The sequence below is a fragment of the Amphiprion ocellaris genome, chromosome 15 (genome assembly GCF_022539595.1).
Source record: "Amphiprion ocellaris isolate individual 3 ecotype Okinawa chromosome 15, ASM2253959v1, whole genome shotgun sequence".
Classification (NCBI taxonomy): domain Eukaryota; kingdom Metazoa; phylum Chordata; class Actinopteri; family Pomacentridae; genus Amphiprion; species Amphiprion ocellaris.
Genome location: NC_072780.1, coordinates 4,932,009 through 4,949,836, shown reverse-complemented (window position 1 = coordinate 4,949,836; position 17,828 = coordinate 4,932,009). Strand labels below are relative to the sequence as shown.

The window sequence follows — 17,828 nt, the reverse complement described above, 5'->3', positions numbered from 1 at the left end:
TCGGTGTGTTTGTGTCCTGTTCACAGATGTGTGTGTGGGTTGGAGGAGACAGGTGTGACGATGCCCCAGCTTCATATGGTGTTTAAAAATAGCCCGTTGAGGAAATTCATAAATGTTTCATGCAATTCCCAGCAGAAATAAATATACGTGTCGCTTGCAGCATCCTCCGTGCATTTTTCCAGCGCTATCACAGCCTGATAGGAGGTCCCGGGTCATGTGACGGGAAGCGGAGCATTTTCAGCTGAAAACGAGCTAGGATAGTCGGGAATCGCATATCCAGGTAAACAATCAAAATACGTGTAATATTAAAGGGAAAATCCCGTCCCTGTCGTGCTTTTCTGTGCCATCGTCGACCCTACGATCACTGTGTCGTTACCGCTGTCAAACCATACCTCAGAAAAACCCGCTCCGGTGGCTTTTTTTAATGGCGAGCGCTAGCTAGTTAGCTAAATGACCCCTCTCTGTCTTGGCTGGAGCTCAGCGGCCAGCTAGCCAGCCTCAGTCGGGGGAGGAATATCGGTGACTCAAAATAACCGAGGTCGCTGCTACGGAACGCTCCGTCGCTCGTGTTGTATTGTCAGAGAGCCCTGACGTGCGCCGAAAGCACGATTGGAGCGGTGTTTCCCATTCATAGTACATAAGTGGTGGAGCTGTTAGCAGAGAGGGTTTGGCTGCAGAAACGCCGTCTGTCGTTAGCTCGCTAGCTGGCTAACGCTGCTAGCTTCCCTGGTAACAAGCTAACCTGCTGTAGGGTGTCAAAACGAAGGTGCATGCAGGACGTTTAAAGCTCGGAATTTACTTTAAAAACCTTTTAAAGACGTTTAATTATGTATTATTTTGCATCAGAGACGTTGGCCTTGGTTTCTTGCTAAACCAAGGCTAGCAATCTTTATATTTGACCTGATAGCTGCACAGTTTTCACGTTATTTCATAGTAAAATGAATATGAAGTAAGGTCCACTCACTTTATTTTTGTGCTTAGCCAATGATTTCTATTAATATCACAGTTAGTGCAGACTCGTGGTTCTCTGTGCCTCAAAATCACTGTTATTTGTGGTGATTTACACAGCTAGAATCATATTGGAAATACTTGTTTTCATGCTACTTATTTATTTAAAAAACGTGTGATCAACCTTGTAAACAGTCCAGGAGAAAATGTGCAGATGAGGGAGGAAAGTTCACACATAAAGTAACCTATAAGAATTACAATATGTTTGTTTTCATTGTTACTCTTGTTATATTTTGTCTGTTAATATAATGTTTAAAGCGGTTTAATTGTATATGTAGTTATGGGGAAGCATCCATACAAACAATAACATCTCTGCTGCAAATATCCTGCCACGAGAAAAATGACTTTAGTAGTCAGATATGACTTTTACAAACAGTAAACTAATAACCCAACGTTTTAATATTGTTTTTGTTGTAGATCAAGGGGTGTTACGTTTGAGAAACAAACAAAAAATGTAGATCTGGGACTATTGCTTTGGATGTCCTGGTGTAATGATGCCACAGTTTTGCATGTTGAGGTTTTGCCGCCCTCGGTAGCAAGATAGAGCAGGTTGATGTGCAACAACAACATAGGCAGATTCATGCTAATGTGTTTTGCTGCGTTCTACTACCAAGTCTTTCTGTTTCCACAGGAGTTAATCCCGGTATGGGGGACATGAAGACCCCAGATTTTGATGACCTGTTGGCAGCATTTGATATTCCTGACATAGATGCCAAAGAGGCCATCCAGTCTGCCCCAGATGAGGCAGAGGGGCCCCACGGAGCGGCGAGTGCACCTCTGGGAAAGCCGGATAGTGTGGTGGGCGTCGGGTCATCCTTGAGACCACCGAGTCCCTCAGACCCTCAGGCAGACACCTCTATTGTGAGTGTGATTGTGAAGAATAAAGTGCGTCTTGAGGCCGTAGATGGCGGGGAGGCAGACACAGACCAGGACCCTATCGATGTGATTGCAGGGGTCGATGTGGGTCCCAGGCTTGGCGCTTGTGCTCCTGGGATGGCTGAATCTGAGGCGCTCAACCACAACGGTTTTGCGGCGTCTGGTGTCTCTACGCCGCTTCCCCTGAGCCAGACTCAGTCTAACGGTGCGCCGTGGTCCATGAACACTCCCAAAGTGTCTTCAGAAGCAGCAGGTGCCAGCACAGCCAAGTCCCACAAGCAGGGTGGAAACATATTCAACAGACTCAAACCGCTTGTGGCACAGGGGTCTGGAGATCCGGTGGGTCGGGCCAGAAAGATGCAGCTTCTACAGCAGCAGCACCAGCAGCAGCAGGACACAGGCCAAGAGAGAGCAGATGGGGTCAAGGCGTCGTTACCTTCATCTTCCTCTCTGTCAGCTGGATCGTCTCCTCACGCTGCTGGTGGAACCGTCGGACTAGCTTCGCCTTTCTTTCCACCCTCCAAACCTCTGCTTTCAACTCCACCCTCTGCACCTTCGTCTCACCCGCTGCACACATCTCAGCCTTTCAATGGAGCACCCAAAGGCGGCTCTGCCGGATTTCAACACCAGCAGATGGAGGAGGATGATTCTGACCCTGACATGGGGAGTCCACTGGTGATCCAGGAGAACCCAGATTCTCCAACCCGCACTCAGCTCAGCCGACGTTACAAGCCTGACTCTGTTGCAGCGCAGCCCTCCTCCTCTACCGCATCTCAGCCTAAACCTGGGGACACTCCTTCAGGGGCATCTCTGGCTTCATCAACACCCCAGTCTGGCTCCACAGAGAGTCCCCAGGTGGAGGACAGACACCCAGAACATGTCATAGAAGAGAGAGACTCACCAGAAAGCCCTGAACCAGAGGTGCCAAAATCAACAGCTCAGGGCACGGCTAAGAGGTGCTCCAGCCCTGCAGTAGCCTCCACTCCACCTCCCTCTGAACTACGGGAGCCTAAAGAGGAGGAGGAAGAGATGGAGGTGGGGAATGGGATCGACAGGGTTGTTGATGGCAAAGCTGACAAGGGAGAAAATGCGAAAACAGGTGAGGAAAATATGGAGGTGGGCGATGGCAAGCCTAAACCCCCAACGACTGAAGGTGGAGAAGCAGGCATCGTCGCACCGGCTGCCTCTGGAGCTCCATCCCGACCCCTCAAAGTCAGAATTAAAACAATTAAAACCTCCACAGGTGGAATTACCAGAACTGTCACGAGGGTAGCACCTAAAGGTGGTGCTGCGGGGAAAGGCCTGGACCCTAAAGCTCAGACTGGGGAACGGAAGGTGTTGGGAAACAAGGCCCAAAAACTGGAGGCTTCCCCTGGTCACATGACGACAACCTCCCAGAAAGTAAACGCTCTCAACGCTCTGCCTGTGTCTACGCTGGCAGCCAGCAGCGTCATGCTAGCAGCTGCAACCAAGGTCCAAAACAAAATGGCTGCATCAGACAAAGCAAAGGTTTCCGCCACCGCAGTCAGCATCACTAAATCTGCTGCTCTGCCTGTAACTCCCGCTGTCGCCTCCTCCCCGAAGTTCTCAGTCGCTGCCGGTGGGATCAGCGTACGCACAGCTACTAACAAAACAGCTAACGGCGGTAGCGGCACCATCATAGGCGGCACCCTTCAGTCAAACAAACCCGCCTCCATCGTCAACAGCACAGGAGCCGTCATCTCCCGGAGTCAGTCGAGCCTGGTGGAGGCTTTTAACAAAATCCTCAACAGCAAAAACCTTCTGCCGAGCTACAAGCCCGACCTGTCGGCTCCTCCTCCACCTGAGTGGGGTCTTCCTCTCCCAGCCACAGGGTACCGCTGCCTGGAATGTGGAGACGCTTTCGCTCTGGAGCGCAGCCTGGCACGACACTACGACCGGCGGTCCCTCCGCATCGAGGTGACCTGCAACCACTGTGCTAAAAGGCTGGCTTTCTTCAACAAGTGCAGCCTGCTGCTGCACGCCCGGGAACACAAGGAGCGTGGGTTGGTCATGCAGTGCTCACACCTGGTCATGAGGCCCGTCACTGTGGAGCAGATGATTGGACAGCAGGACATTACGCCCATCGGTGGTAGGTAGAGCTGCAGCTGACAGTTCTGTTATTTTACCAGATAATTGATCTATCATTTGAAATGCCTCTCACCAAAGCAGTTATGCTGTCTTCAAAATTTCTTGTTTTGTCCCATTTGAAGTTAAAATCCCCCAAGAATTTTTGACATTATATTTTTTTATTATTTCCTCCAGAAACATCCATAGCCCAGGAGAGCAGAGATGCATAAATACATTGAAAACAAAATAAAAATGAAAGTAATGTGGAATTATATGCACGATTTATCGGTACAAATAAATATACGTTAGGGTACATGCAAGTTAGGAGATACCTGAATAAATGAAAGACAGACAGCCGAACGAGAAGAAAAAAAACAAACAAAAAAACAACAATATGATAAATAATATAAAATCAAGCATGTCTGGAAGGAAACAATTTTCTCCCAACCCAAATTCCCATCCTGCCAGTCGAACATACTGCACCGTCAGCTAGGTTTTGGTGCATGTCTATGTCAAGTGTCATTTAAGTTGGATTCCCTGGTGTTAGGAACGGCTCCCAGATTTCTGCATAGGTGTCTATATTCCCATTTATTTTGTATATGAGTCTCTCATAAGAGGCAGTTTCTGCTAGGGCAGTGAGTCATTCAGAATAGGCAGGGCTGCAGTTTGCCCTCTATTGCCTCAGTATGACCCTCTTAGCTGGTGAAAATTGCCCAAATATTCAGTTTATGATTAGATAATATGTAGAAAAGCAGAAAAGGCTCACATTTCTAGGGATATTTGTCAGTTTTCGATAAAACTATTGAATAACAAAATTGGTAGTTATAAATTATCTGACAAATGAAATAATTATTTGATTTCTAAAATGTCAGAAAATCTTGAAGAAAAAAGCATCTATCGCTTTTACTCAAAGTGACCTCTTCAGACTGCTTCTCTTGATCTACCAGCAATCCAAAACACCACAATAAGATAAACTTTATTGATCCCACAGTGGGGAAGGTTCACCGTTACAGCAGCTCCAAAAGAAAAAGTTTGAAGAATAAATTAGAAACACACAGTGCAAAAATGCAGAGAAAATTATATACACAGAAGATAATTTTTTTTTTATTTTATTTTTTTAAAGAAGACTATATACATGAGGATGAGGTTGAAACGGTTATTGCACATAAGTGGTATGCGCATGTAAGGGAAGAAAAGTGCAGCAGTAACAGAGGTAGACCATTTTATAAGGTGGCATTGTAAAGTCTGACAGATGCTGGAATAAACAACCTGCAGAAACGCATCTTTTTTTTTCTTTAAAGATGTTTTTTGGGCTTTTTAGCTTTTATTGTAATAGACAATGGAGAGAGAGACAGGAACTGTGGGGAGAAGAATCGGGGAACGACTTGCAGCAAAGGGCCGTGAGCCGGAATCGAAACATGGTCGCTGCATCGGGGACTATAGCCCCTGTTTATGGGTCGCCCACTCAACCAGTTGAGCTATCTGGGTGCCGGAAACACTCCTTCTTACACTTTGGGTGTAACAGTCTGTCGCTGAAGGCGCTGCTTAAGGAGTTCAGTCTGATGCAGAGGGTGGGAGGTGTTTCCTATGATAGCACACCGTTTGGCCAGAGCCCTCCTTTCTCCCACCGCCTCGGTAGAGTTGCATAAGACTGAAAGCAGGAAAATCTTGTAAAATTAAAAAATACGGAGCTAATTTTTATTTGCTCGAAAATGCCAAACTTTGACTTAAATCACCTAAGCTGACAAATTGTTTAATTTCTGCACCATACAGTTTATTTTTATTCATTCAGAGTCAGATAGCAAACAAAAAATATAAAAAACACGTTTCATTCATTCATTTTCATTGACCGCTTCCCATTTGTTTCTTCTGTTTTCCACCTTTTGGCTGACCAGGCCTGCTCTCCTCTTCGTCCTCCTCTCCTCCAGTATCCTCTCCTTCGACCACACCCGGAGGCCCCGCCGTCTCTGCCAACTCCAGCCCCATGAAGGACACTTCATCAACAGCAGCAGCTCAGCCTCGACCTGTCCGCCGAGCACCTCAGGGCCCCCAGGCGCTGATGCCTCTGCCCTGCAAGAAGGCCGAGGGGCTGCAATACAACAACTTCAAATGCCCTGAGTGCCAAACACAGTTCTCTGGCAAGGCCGAGCTGGTTACTCACTTCCAGCAGATCAGAGCTGCTCCCAACTCAGTGAGTCCCGAGAATGAGCGAGCAGGATGCGTCGTGGTTCTGTAAGCTCCTGGTGGTCACTGATTTTTTTTTTCCTTCTTTCAGACGTGTACGCAGTGCTCGCCTCCCATGATGCTCCCCAACTCGTGTGCCGTGTCCGCCCACCAGAGGATCCACAAACACAGAGCGCCTCACGTCTGTCCTGAGTGTGGTGGGAACGCTCGGCAGGCCAGCTTCCAGACTCACCTGGAGGAGGCCTGTCTGCACTTTGCCAGACGCATCGGTTACAGGTATGGAGACGCTGTGCAGAATTATTGACATAAAGCATCACTTCTACTGTGGTCATTGTATAAAAGGTTCCTCGTTAATGTCTAGCCTTTAGTTTAGTGGGAAGAAAAAATGTATTTAACATCAGGTTGCAGCTAAATTCAGGTTGGGCTCGCTTGAATACTCTAAAGGCAAGTGTTCGTTGTTATAATCATCACGAACCAAAGCTTAGTGTTATGTTTACATTAGTTTTACATTAGTAGTTTTTTTGAATTAAAGCTGGAGTTGTCAGATATCTGGAAAAGGCAAAACAAACCAAGCAGAATTTGAAAATAAAGCCTCATGCTGCGTGTTCACTAGATGTGTTTTTCCTGCATATAAACACGCCGCACCTGAAAATTGCCTGCTTGGTGGGCGTGTACTTGAGGCCGGTAGCCATTGTTCAACTCCTGCCGACTTTCTTCTCCAATTTACTTGCTCTAGATTTGTAAATATATTTTTCCCTATTTCTCTTACTACGTCATTGTTGCACTAACTGCTCTACGTGCTTTTTTAATTGCCCCCTGGGGACAAATAAAGTTTTCTGAATCGGAACTATCCTGCCTGTCCCTGATTGGACAAACGCATCGACTCGGGAGCTGTCTGCTCCTGGATTTCAAGCCGGACCAACGTTGCGGCTCGGTCGCAAACTTTCTCTTTTATTACAAAAGCATTCGGAAAAATCTACTTTAACAAGTTAGAAGTTGCCTAAACAATTAGTGATAAATCATCAGTTATTGCATGAAGGTTTAATGAATGGAAATCTGTAAAAAAAAAAACACAAAAACGTTGTAAGATGAACAGATAATTACAGCAGTAACTTTTTAATTTGGTGAGCACTTTTAAATTTTCACACCAGTATATTTCCCTGTGCAACATTTAAGTTTGTACAGTTAGTTATTATTTTGACCAAGTTTTAGTCACAAGTGCGTACCGACACAATACAGCCTTCCTGTCACTATTTGAGATGTAGCTTCATATACAGTGGTCCCATGTCTATCACGGGGGTTACGTTCCAAACCCCCTGCGATAGACGAAAATCTGCAAAGTAGTGACCATATTTATTTTATTATTTATATATATTTTAAGGCTTTATAAATCCTCCCCACACACTGCAGAGCAACACTATGCAGCGATCAGACGTTGATGTGAAACGGACAAGATGCTGAATGCTGCTACACACTGGAGACAGAGGAGACAGAGGAGACTGATGCTACGGTCGCTGAGCCAATCAGAGCCCAGCGCTGTACACTACGCATTTTATTTCGATTAAATAATCTTGTAATATGTTTTAATTTTTTTTTTTGATATTTTTGATATTGTTTTCAATTTTTTAGGCTAGAAAATGCTTATTTTACTGCAAAAACAATTATTAAAGTAATGTAGCGATCACAGAGCCGGTCACTATGACTGAACTGTTGTGCTGCAATGCACCATGGGAGTTCAGAGTGTTGGGGTTTAAATGTCATTATCGTGGTTTATGTTATTGTTCCAGTGTTATTAGTGTTTGTGTTTTATTGTGTTTTTTTGGTTCAGTCAGCCTAGTTAGCTTGGTTCAGTGTTATGTTGTCAGGACTGTGAGCATGCAGTGTCGTGTGTTTGATGACTTCCTGCCACATTTTCTCTTATGTTGCTGTCTGTGTGTCAAAATAAAAGCATCTGCCAGTTGCAGAGTGTGTAAAAGGCAGATATTCTTTCCCCAGTGGCATACTTCAACGCAGCTCGCTACAATATAAAAATACCTATAAACCGCAAAATCGTGCGATGTAGGGAAAAATCCGTGATACCAAATGAAATTTAGAAATCAGTGATACAGTGAGACCATGAAAAGTGAATCGTGATATGGCGAGGGACCACTGTATAACTGATGATATGAAGTCCAGCTCAGTTTAACCCTCATGTTGTTCTGCGGGTCAAAATTGACCTGTTTGAAAGTTTGAAAATGTGGGGGAAAGAAATATTTTCACAGTGAAACTTCTGATGTCCACATTTTCAACATTTTTGGGAAATCTTTGAACATTTTTTGGCAGAAAAAAAAGAAATGTTAAAAATGTTTAAGAACATTCACAAAAAAAATTAACCAAAATCCAGCGATTGTTGATTTTTTTGTGAATGTTCTTAAAGAAAATATTAGAAGTTTTACTGATATAGATATGTAATCAGTTTAGATATTTTTAGGATTTTTTTGGAAGATTTTTACTCATTTTTTGAAAATATTTACAAGAATTTTCTTGCCAAATTTGGGGGATTTTTTTTTTTTTTTTTTTTTAAACAAAACTTTTAAGGGAAGCTTTTAAGGAATTATTGGAATTTTCTTCCTGAAGGTTTTGCAAATTTTCAGAAATTTTTGCTGAATTTTTGGACTTTTTTCAGACAAGGAAACAATATTTTTTGGTGCCCATTAATGACGACAACAGGAGGGTTAAGAGAATCATGTTTTTGTATCGGAGGTATATTGTGTCACATTTTGCTGTATCAAGGTGCTCGAGCTGCCAGGTCGTGTTCGGAGGGTTGAACTCTATTAAGTCCCACATTCAGACTGCTCACTGCGAGGTCTTCCACAAGTGCCCCAGCTGCCCCATGGCCTTCAAGTCTTCCCCCAGCGCCCAGAGCCACATCAGCACCCAGCACCCGACGCTCACCGGAGGACAGGCCAAGTACGACGCGCTGCTTCCACCAGAGCATACATTTTAAACCCAAGATTTATCTTCAGAGTATGTTTAAAGATCAGGCTCACATTCTGTGTTTTTCCCTCTTTTGCAGAATGATCTACAAGTGTGTGATGTGTGATACAGTTTTCACCCAAAAACCTTTGCTGTACATGCACTTTGACACTCATTTAGCCAAACAAAAAGTGCACGTGTTCAAGTGTCCTGACTGCACCAAGCTGTACGCCCAGAAGGGTTCCATGATGGAGCATATCAAGGTGTGTTTTTGTTCCTTTTAATATGAATAGATACAGCATAATATCACAGCAAATCATAATTTAGCCTTTTGCCTTTCTGTGTTGCCCATTCATTGGTTTCTACAATGACTGTGGTGTCAACGAAGGCGTACAGCAAATCTTGGATCGGCCTTAGCAAGGTTCCTCTGTGGTGACCTTGTCCTAAGTTCTATACCAAGTACAATGCAAATGTGTTTTTGTGAGCCTGTTTAAATGTATGAATAAAGTACACCAGGACATCTGTGCAGGTAAAATGATAATGAAAATAATTTAGGGCTGTCAAAGTTAAGATTAATGCAGATTAATCCATCATCATGATTATTCTGATTAAAAATTTTAATGCAATTAACCTTCTATGTGCTGTGAGGAGACAATACCACGTTGTATTATTTTCTGACGTCACGTGATTGGGTCAAAAGTGAACTTCTCAGTGGGAAATGCGAATATTATATATATATATTCTCTGCTTTCTTGAGTCTGCTCATGCAAAATGAAGCGCGATTAGTATAGATTAAAAATTGATTATTTTTAATCATGATTAATTGAAATTAATCCACAGCAATCCTGTGATTCATCTGATTTAAGATTGTAATCGTTTGACTGCACTAGAATAATTTTTACTCATTAAATTAAAGCTTAGAAACATGCTTATGTTTTTGTGTGGTATATGGAGTCATTGTTTTTTTGTTTGCTTTTCTGTTCTCTCACACTGTCCCATTGTTCCACTCAGACCGCTCACAGAGGCCCTTCAGCCAAACAGGAGTCCCAGTCCGACTCCTCTAACCCTGCCTCAGCCCCGGCCAACACCTCCGGTCCCTCCGGCCTCAAGTCAAAATCCTCCGGAAAACCCGACAACTCTGACGGCGAGGACTGGGGCCGGGAGCAGGAGGAGGAGGAAGAAGAGGAGGAGGAGGAAGAAGACGACGACGGGGACGAGGACTACGAAGCTCCGGGTCACTCCACCCCCGCGGGGGGCAGCAGTCATCCAGCCGCCCAGACCGAGTGGACCTGCCCTCAGTGTCAGGCCACCTACACAGACAACGAAGACTATCTGAGTCACGTGAAGATGGAGCACGGCAAGGTGGGACACATTACCGCTATTAGTTACTATATCAAATCCAGCAATCACAGTTACTTAACATTTTGATGCAGCAAACTTCCATCTTTTATCTATTTACCTGTATTTTGTGGATGAAATTTTATGTCTGTTTGTGTGTTTGTGTGTGCTGCTGAAGTTCCCCTGTCGCATTTGTGGAGGAACATTCAGCACATCTTCCAGCCTGAGACGTCATGAGCGCGTCATTCACGAGGGCAACAAAAGAGTCTTCCATTGCCAGTGAGTCACTTAAACTTTCATTATAGACATGTTTTATTGGTGCTGAGAAGAATTTGTCAGTATTGTGAGTTAATTAGTGGAGCTCGACCAATAATTGTTCAAATATAAGACTGAAAAGTTACAAGAACGACATCCAGAAATGCCAAATTTGGTCTGAGCTCCTTTGAAGTGCCTCAGTTACATGATTTGTCCACCAGAGGGTATTGGCAAGTTGTTCTTATGTCCTGCTTTATTACTCCACGAAGGAACGCGGTGGAGTTATGTGACGATCGGCATACATTTGTCTGTGAATCCGTCTGTCTGTTAGCAACATTACTCAAAAACGGACTTGGATGACATTTTCAGGGGAAGTCAGAAATGACACAAGGACCACCTCATTAAATTTTGGCAGTGATGGAGCTTATAATCTGGAGATAGCGGCACAGCGTCATTGTCACCATGCCAACAAGTGAACGCTGTGTCAGTTACCTGCTGACGATCACATGATTGCGATCCAGGTTAAGAGGACGACTCATAAACAGGACTGCGTCAGAGATGCAGGTTCGATTCCAGCTCATGGCCCTTTACTGCGAGGCTTTCCTGTCTTCCTCTCTACTTACCTATTGAATAAAACCAACAACCGGGCCCAAACAACAACTTAGAAAAAAACATCTTAGGATGTCGTCCAAAATGTCACAAAAACGTCATAGTTACTCCGCAAGGTAATTTTTTATTAAAGATTTCATTCGTTGGAAATGATACATCGACCGAGCAGCCTTGGTGGAGTACTGCGCTCTCTGAGTGCTTTTCTAGTTTACTGTATGTCTTCATTACATTTCTTTCAAAAAAATCTCTAAAGGATCAATAGTAAGACTAGCGCTCAGTGTATTATTGTCATAGTTTTAAATATTGATCTGACAGTGCTGGATGAAGTGATTTAATTCTACACGACTGTTTTCCAGATATTGCACAGAAGGCAAACGCACCTTTGGCAGTCGGTTCTTGCTGGACAAACACATTCGGCTCCATCACAGAACCCCAGATGGACAGGTGAGTTGAAATAACAAAGTGTAGTTCTGTGTTTCTGGACTTGTCTGAGCTCTACTCTAAAGCTGTGTCCTTTTCCGCACTACATAATCCCCCTGAGCATCAGGAGGGAAACTGATAAATTTATAAAATCTAATTGAAAAGTGAGTTTACCACCAAATATTAAAACTGAAAAAATTTAAGTCACATTTCACAAAGGAAAAGGAAACACTGTTCTTCGCTGGAATACATAACGTGGCAGGTAATCATGAGACAGTTCCAGACATTTTATTTCTCTTTTTGTGATTTTTTTTGGTATCGTGATTGCAGAAACAGTAAATTATCACATTTAGTTTAGGGGATGCACGTAAGAATAATCGACTAAATGGTTAGATTACATATAGAGACAAACAAACACACTCACATTCACACCTACAGACAATTTAGAATCACCAATTAACCTGAGCATGTTTTTGGACTGTGAAAGGAAGCTAGAGAAAACCCACGCATGCACAGAGAGAACATGCAAACTCCATACAGAAAGATCCCAGGAAGCAAACCGGGGATCATGCAAGGTGAAAGTGCTAACCACCACGCCACTGTGCAGCCCTATTTTTTATGCTTTAGTTCTTTTATTTGTTATATTATGCGTTGTGTATTCTTTGGGTGTGTGGGGCTGTAAGTAGCACTGTTGTAAATGTTTCGTGGTTACTTATTATATTATTATATGCTGGATGGTACTGGGATGCAGCAGTAGTATTTGCCAAGATGTAAAACCATTCAGACTTTTGTAGCCGCTCAGTCTCACTCTGTCTTCGTTTGTCCTCAGGGTCCCCCCATGACCAGGAAGCGAGCAGCCACAGGGGGAGAAGGTCCAGGCAGCTCCTCAGAACAAGACGGTGAAGTCGGTCCTCCTGTGACCCGAGCAGGAGACGAGGAAGAAAACACCACAGAGGACAGCGCCGGTCCAGCTAAAAGAACCAGGGCGTCTATCGCGTCGACCTCGCTGGGGCCCGAGTTAGAGGAAGAAGACAACGTTTTCCGTTGTGTCCCCTGCGGCTTCTCCACAGAGGACGGCGCCGAGTTCCAGCGCCACATCCCCCAGCACCGCGGCGACACCGCCTCCTTCCAGTGCCTGCAGTGCGGCGTCTGCTTCGCGTCGGCCGGCTCTCTCAGCAGGCACCGCTTCATCACCCACCGAGTGCGGGACACCCAGACCGACGCCGACCGCAGCACCCCCCGCGCCCACGGCTCCCCGGACGGCTCCCCCGCCGCCTCCCCCCAGGCTCAGGGTGAGGACGGGGACGGGAATCTGAGCTGCAGGGTGTGCGGCCGGCGTTTCGACAAGGCCTCGGACCTCAACACCCACTTCAGGACCCACGGCATGGCCTTCCTCACCGCACACAAGACGGACAAACCCCAGTAGAGGAGGAGCCGGTGGTCTGACTGATCGTCGGGAATGACGACTGAGGAGAGAGAAGCTGTAGAATACGAATGTTGATGAAACTGAGCTGCTCCTGCGCAGTTTTTGTTTTTTTAGCCACCACAAACCGTTTTACTCTCTATGGCACCTCTTCTGTGCGATTGTAACTGCATGTTTGATCATGTTTCTGGTCACTTAACTGAACTCACCTGTTATAGACTCTAGACTAAAGCATTTACACGTCAGCCATACTGTGTCTAAAACATTTTGTAATTCCATTTCGACCACTCTGCACTGACTGTAGCCACCTGCCTGTTTCTTAACACCGATACGTACACCTCCCACTGTACTCCTGACAGCTGTAGTGCCCATATTTTGTACTTCACATCGTGTTCGCCTCAAAGCCCGTTTTTCTGGCATCAGATCAGCTTTAGGACCTCCAGGTAAAACTGATCTCAATCGTGAAGCATGAAGGGGAGAGTTTTGGAAGATTTGACACTGATTTTTATGTTGCTCTAATATTTATTTATACGAAACACATTACTGCTGTTGGTATTCGTGAGTTGGTCGCGTCGAATCTTCCTAGACAGTGCGATTTCCCTGCGACAGAGACATGAGATGAGAATCTCTGGAAGCATTTAATTAGAAGACGAGGTTACCGGAGGTGTGTAACCTGTGTAGTGTGAATAACGTGTGATGTTGTTAATCGTAAAGCTAGAAGAAGAGAGGTCAGGCTTCCTGCCAGTAGTATATGTGTACGAATTTTGCCATGTAAATACATATAATTACACTAAAAGAAAGCGTTCTGGTTTTAGTATCTTGCTATGATAATGTGAATACGTATAGTATTTGTACTTGTACTGTTCCCTTTTTTTCCAAAACAATTCGAAGTCTAAAAGAAAAAAAGAAGTTCCCCCCCAGAGTTAGCTTATACAGTGTAATTACAAACCAGAGGGAGAACGCGGGGGGTTGTGTTGTCTTAATGTGTATGAAAACAAATGTTTATCTCTTTGAGACGGTTCTTTTTTATCGACAGAATCAGTGCTTGCTGTACTCACATTTCTTTTGTATGCTTCAAAAACAGCCTTCATGGAGGTCAAAGAGTGGATTTTTTTTTCATTTGTATCTTTTATATGTCATATCATATTTATATAGCTCAATAGTGGAAAAAAAAATTCATGTCATTTTCTTTTCCATGGTTGTGGTCTGCTTGCTGAAATGCCATACACTTTTGTGCTGTTTCGAAATAAATGTGAAAAAGAGAGACGACCGACTTGGCTGCAGGTCCATCGTCTGCATTCACACACAATTGAAGCCCAAAACGATAGATGCATATGCCAAATTTTGATTTGGTAGTGAATTTTTTTTCACCAATACATTTTTTTCTGGCTGGAAATTATATAAACAAATGCTAAAAGATGGTAAGCAATGATAAATTTAAACTATTACTATGTTGTTGTGTACTAAAAATGCCGCAGCTAAAGTTATCCATAGTCCTTGAATTTGCTGCGAATCTTTGAACAAATGCAGTTTCCACAGCAAGACAAAAGGTCCTGGTAATTTCTAACATGTTTTAGAGTGTTCTGGGAGGAGGTCTCCGCTCAGTTCCTAGTCAACTGCAAGCCATGGCTAAAACCAATAAGCTTAGTGAGCCTCTTGTTGCTGCTCTCAAGACAAGTCGAAATCCAAAGCTAAATCCAAGTGTTTTTAAGTTTCAGTGGCCACAGTGCAAAGCAAAAAAAATGTACAATGAGTTCCACAATGTGAAAACTTTACTTTCGTGTTCTAGGAAGCCAGGAGTGGCCCATCTCCTGACAACAGTCATAGAAGCTGTTATGACTTGGCTGTCTAGGGCTGACTGGACCAACAGACACTGAAGGACTCCGACAGCTGGTTGGTAGAAAATGATAATTTACTGATCGGTGCAGGTTTTATTGAACTTGATGTTCAACTTCAGAGTCAGATATAATGTGAGCAGTGAACCCCAGGAGTTGGTGGAGTTTATTTGTGTGTGTTGACCAGAGAAGAGAGTTAGCATCCAGTGAATATTAGCTTTAATGTGAATTAGCGATGCTAACTGAGCTAGCTGACCAGTCCTGATTAGCAGCTAAATGTAGCATCAAGCTAACGATGTTTATGTTGTTTCCTGCCAGCAGCTGAAGTGTGTTGTGTTCCTGTAATGTGGTTCGTTAATTTTATAAAACTGTGGCTGGTTGACGTTAATGTGACGTTCAGGAAACTTAAATGTGATTAAAACAGTAACGTTAATGTTCTAGTTGTCAGTAATCAGCTTTAATTTGACACTAAAACAGATAGTTTTAAATGACATCAGTTTCATGAATTTGTTGAAAATTGTCTCATTTGTTGTTGTGATGTTGCTGCTGATTCATTAAACCAGATGATCCGTGTTGAAGATACGTTTAGTTCTAGTATCAGAAGTACAAGAAAGAAAATGGAAGTTTAGTTCTGCTATGTCAAAGATTGCAGGAATAAAATAACTAATTGAGTCTTTATGCCTCAAACTTTATTTTACAATAATGAAATCATCACAGATAATAAAAATATAAATAGCAGAGAAAACCTGAGAGAATAATTTCCTGAAAAGTCTGTGAAGGAAAAGCGGCTTTTGATCCTGAAAGATCAGAATCAGCTCCAACATCTGCATCTGACAGCATCAAGTCAACCAGAAAGAAAAGAAAAAAAAGAAAATGACTTCTTTCTGATCACATCTGTTCTGCTGCTCACAGTCTGCTGCTGCTCACATTCTTCACATTTATTGTCCACTTTTAAAAGTTCAGCAGACAGGTGCTCTGCTTTGGAGTGTGACGATGTCGTCGGTGATGTGGAGAATGAAGTTTCCGTTTCACCCACAGCGTGCTTTAGGACGCCCGGGTCGGACTTGATGTTTGAAATACTGACCAACAGCTCAGATTTAACTGTCTGTAGTTCTGTTTTGATGGATGTTAAATTTTCACTCAAAGCCGCCAGGAGCTGGGTCTTTAAAATAACTGCCGGTCTCGTTACAGAGTGAAAGTAGCAGTTCCTCCTTAAGGTCAGAGATTGCAGCATCTGAGGGCCTCTTCAAAAGAAGACGTAGTTGATGAAGACGTTCTGGAGCAGGACCAGAACGACCAAGCAGCCTTGAGATCTTAGGCAGGGTCTCCCTCAGGTGGGTGTCAACGGTGTTCACAGTCAGGTCTGTGGTAATACCGTCAACAAACAAAACAGAAAAAAATCTAGATTATAAATCAACATGTAACCAAAGCACTCTCTGTATAACGCCATAGTATAGGATGTAGTTCAGAAAATGTCAAAGTATAGTATACTTTTCAAGAATAACATAGTATGGCCTGTAGTTCATAGTATAGCATGTCGGCAAAAAAAAAACATGAATTATTATGTGGTTCAAAAAGCGCAAAATGGTAGGATGTTGCCTAAAATTTTAATGTATGATATGTGGTTCTAAAAATGTCATAGTGCAGTATATTGTCAAAATAGTATGTTATTCAAGAAAACATCAGAGTATAATATGTCATCTAAAAAATGTCATAGAATAATATTTCATTGTACAAGTAAAAGTATAGTCATTTTTAAAACTGTTCAAATTCTTATGTTGCTAAAAAACAAAAAAAAGTAAAACAAAAAAAAAGTCATAGTAATATGTCAGTTAAAAAAGCCTATACTATAGCATGTCGCCCAAAAAATGTCATAGTATAGCATGTCGTCCAAAAAATGTCATAGTATAGCATGTCGTCCATATGATGAAATAATGTAAAGGAGGCCATGAAAAAGACTATGGTAAGGTTTTCTTTGAAAAAAAATCGTCATGAATTTTGGCGCAAAAAGACGCCTTACTATACTATGTCGAAAAAAAAATGTGATTTTTCAACATGTTGTAAAAACGTGCCATATGATGAAATAATGTAAAGGAGGCCGTGAAAAACACTCCAGAAAGGTTTTCTTTGCAAAAAAAAATCATCATGAATTTTGGAGCAAAAAAACGCCTTACTATACTATGTCGAAAAAAAAAATGTGATTTTTCAACATGTTGTAAAAACGTGCCATATGATGAAATAATGTAAAGGAGGCTGTGAAAAACACTCCAGAAAGGTTTTCTTTGCAAAAAAAAATCATCATGAATTTTGGCGCAAAAAAAACGCCTTACTATACTATGTCAAAAAAAAATGTGATTTTTCAACATATTGTAAAAATGTGCCATATGATGAAATAATGTAAAGGAGGCCGTGAAAAACACTCCAGAAAGGTTTTCTTTGAAAAAAAAAATCATGAATTTTGGCGCAAAAAAACCGCCATAGTATACTATGTCGAAAAATGTCATTTTTCAACACTAAATCTTATTGAAAAATATGTTTTACTTAAGTCCACTTGTTTCAGCCATCTCTACCCCTCATAAGGTACCACTCTAAGGTACATTATACAAAAAAAATCCAGTAGATTTCACTGTGTTTTGAAATAGCATGCAGAGCAAGTTAGTCTGCTCACAGGAAGTTAGCACGAGCAAAATCACTCCTCACATGAGACCTCTGTTTGCTGTGATTTTCAAAGGTAAAGTAATACTTTTGACATATTATGGTGCCCAAGGAGTTGCTGAACACAAATGTGTCATTTGAAATGTAAAAAAAAAGATTTAAAAGGGTAAAATAATTTTTCT

General features: G+C 42.8%; 1 protein-coding gene and 1 non-coding gene across 3 annotated transcripts; both read left to right on the top strand.

The window, feature by feature from the left end:
* The first annotated feature begins 166 nt into the window (after nucleotides 1-166).
* znf687b (zinc finger protein 687b) lies at nucleotides 167-14,422 on the top strand. Of its 2 annotated transcripts, none has more exons than XM_023265064.3 (10): nucleotides 167-280; nucleotides 1,640-3,994; nucleotides 5,901-6,163; nucleotides 6,248-6,432; nucleotides 8,929-9,105; nucleotides 9,212-9,374; nucleotides 10,123-10,473; nucleotides 10,628-10,728; nucleotides 11,670-11,757; nucleotides 12,563-14,422. In XM_023265064.3, exons 2-10 carry the CDS (start codon nucleotides 1,654-1,656, stop codon nucleotides 13,157-13,159), a joined length of 4,266 nt encoding a protein of 1,421 aa, XP_023120832.1. In that variant the 5' UTR covers nucleotides 167-280; nucleotides 1,640-1,653; the 3' UTR covers nucleotides 13,160-14,422. The 2 variants fall into 2 exon arrangements, with proteins under 2 accessions (XP_023120832.1, XP_023120830.1); XM_023265062.3 differs by having other exon boundaries at nucleotides 5,868-6,163.
* On the top strand, nucleotides 9,444-9,578 carry LOC111565092 (small nucleolar RNA SNORA13). The gene has a single exon (XR_002745845.1). It is a non-coding gene; the product is annotated as a small nucleolar RNA SNORA13 (small nucleolar RNA).
* Nucleotides 14,423-17,828: the final 3,406 nt, after the last annotated feature.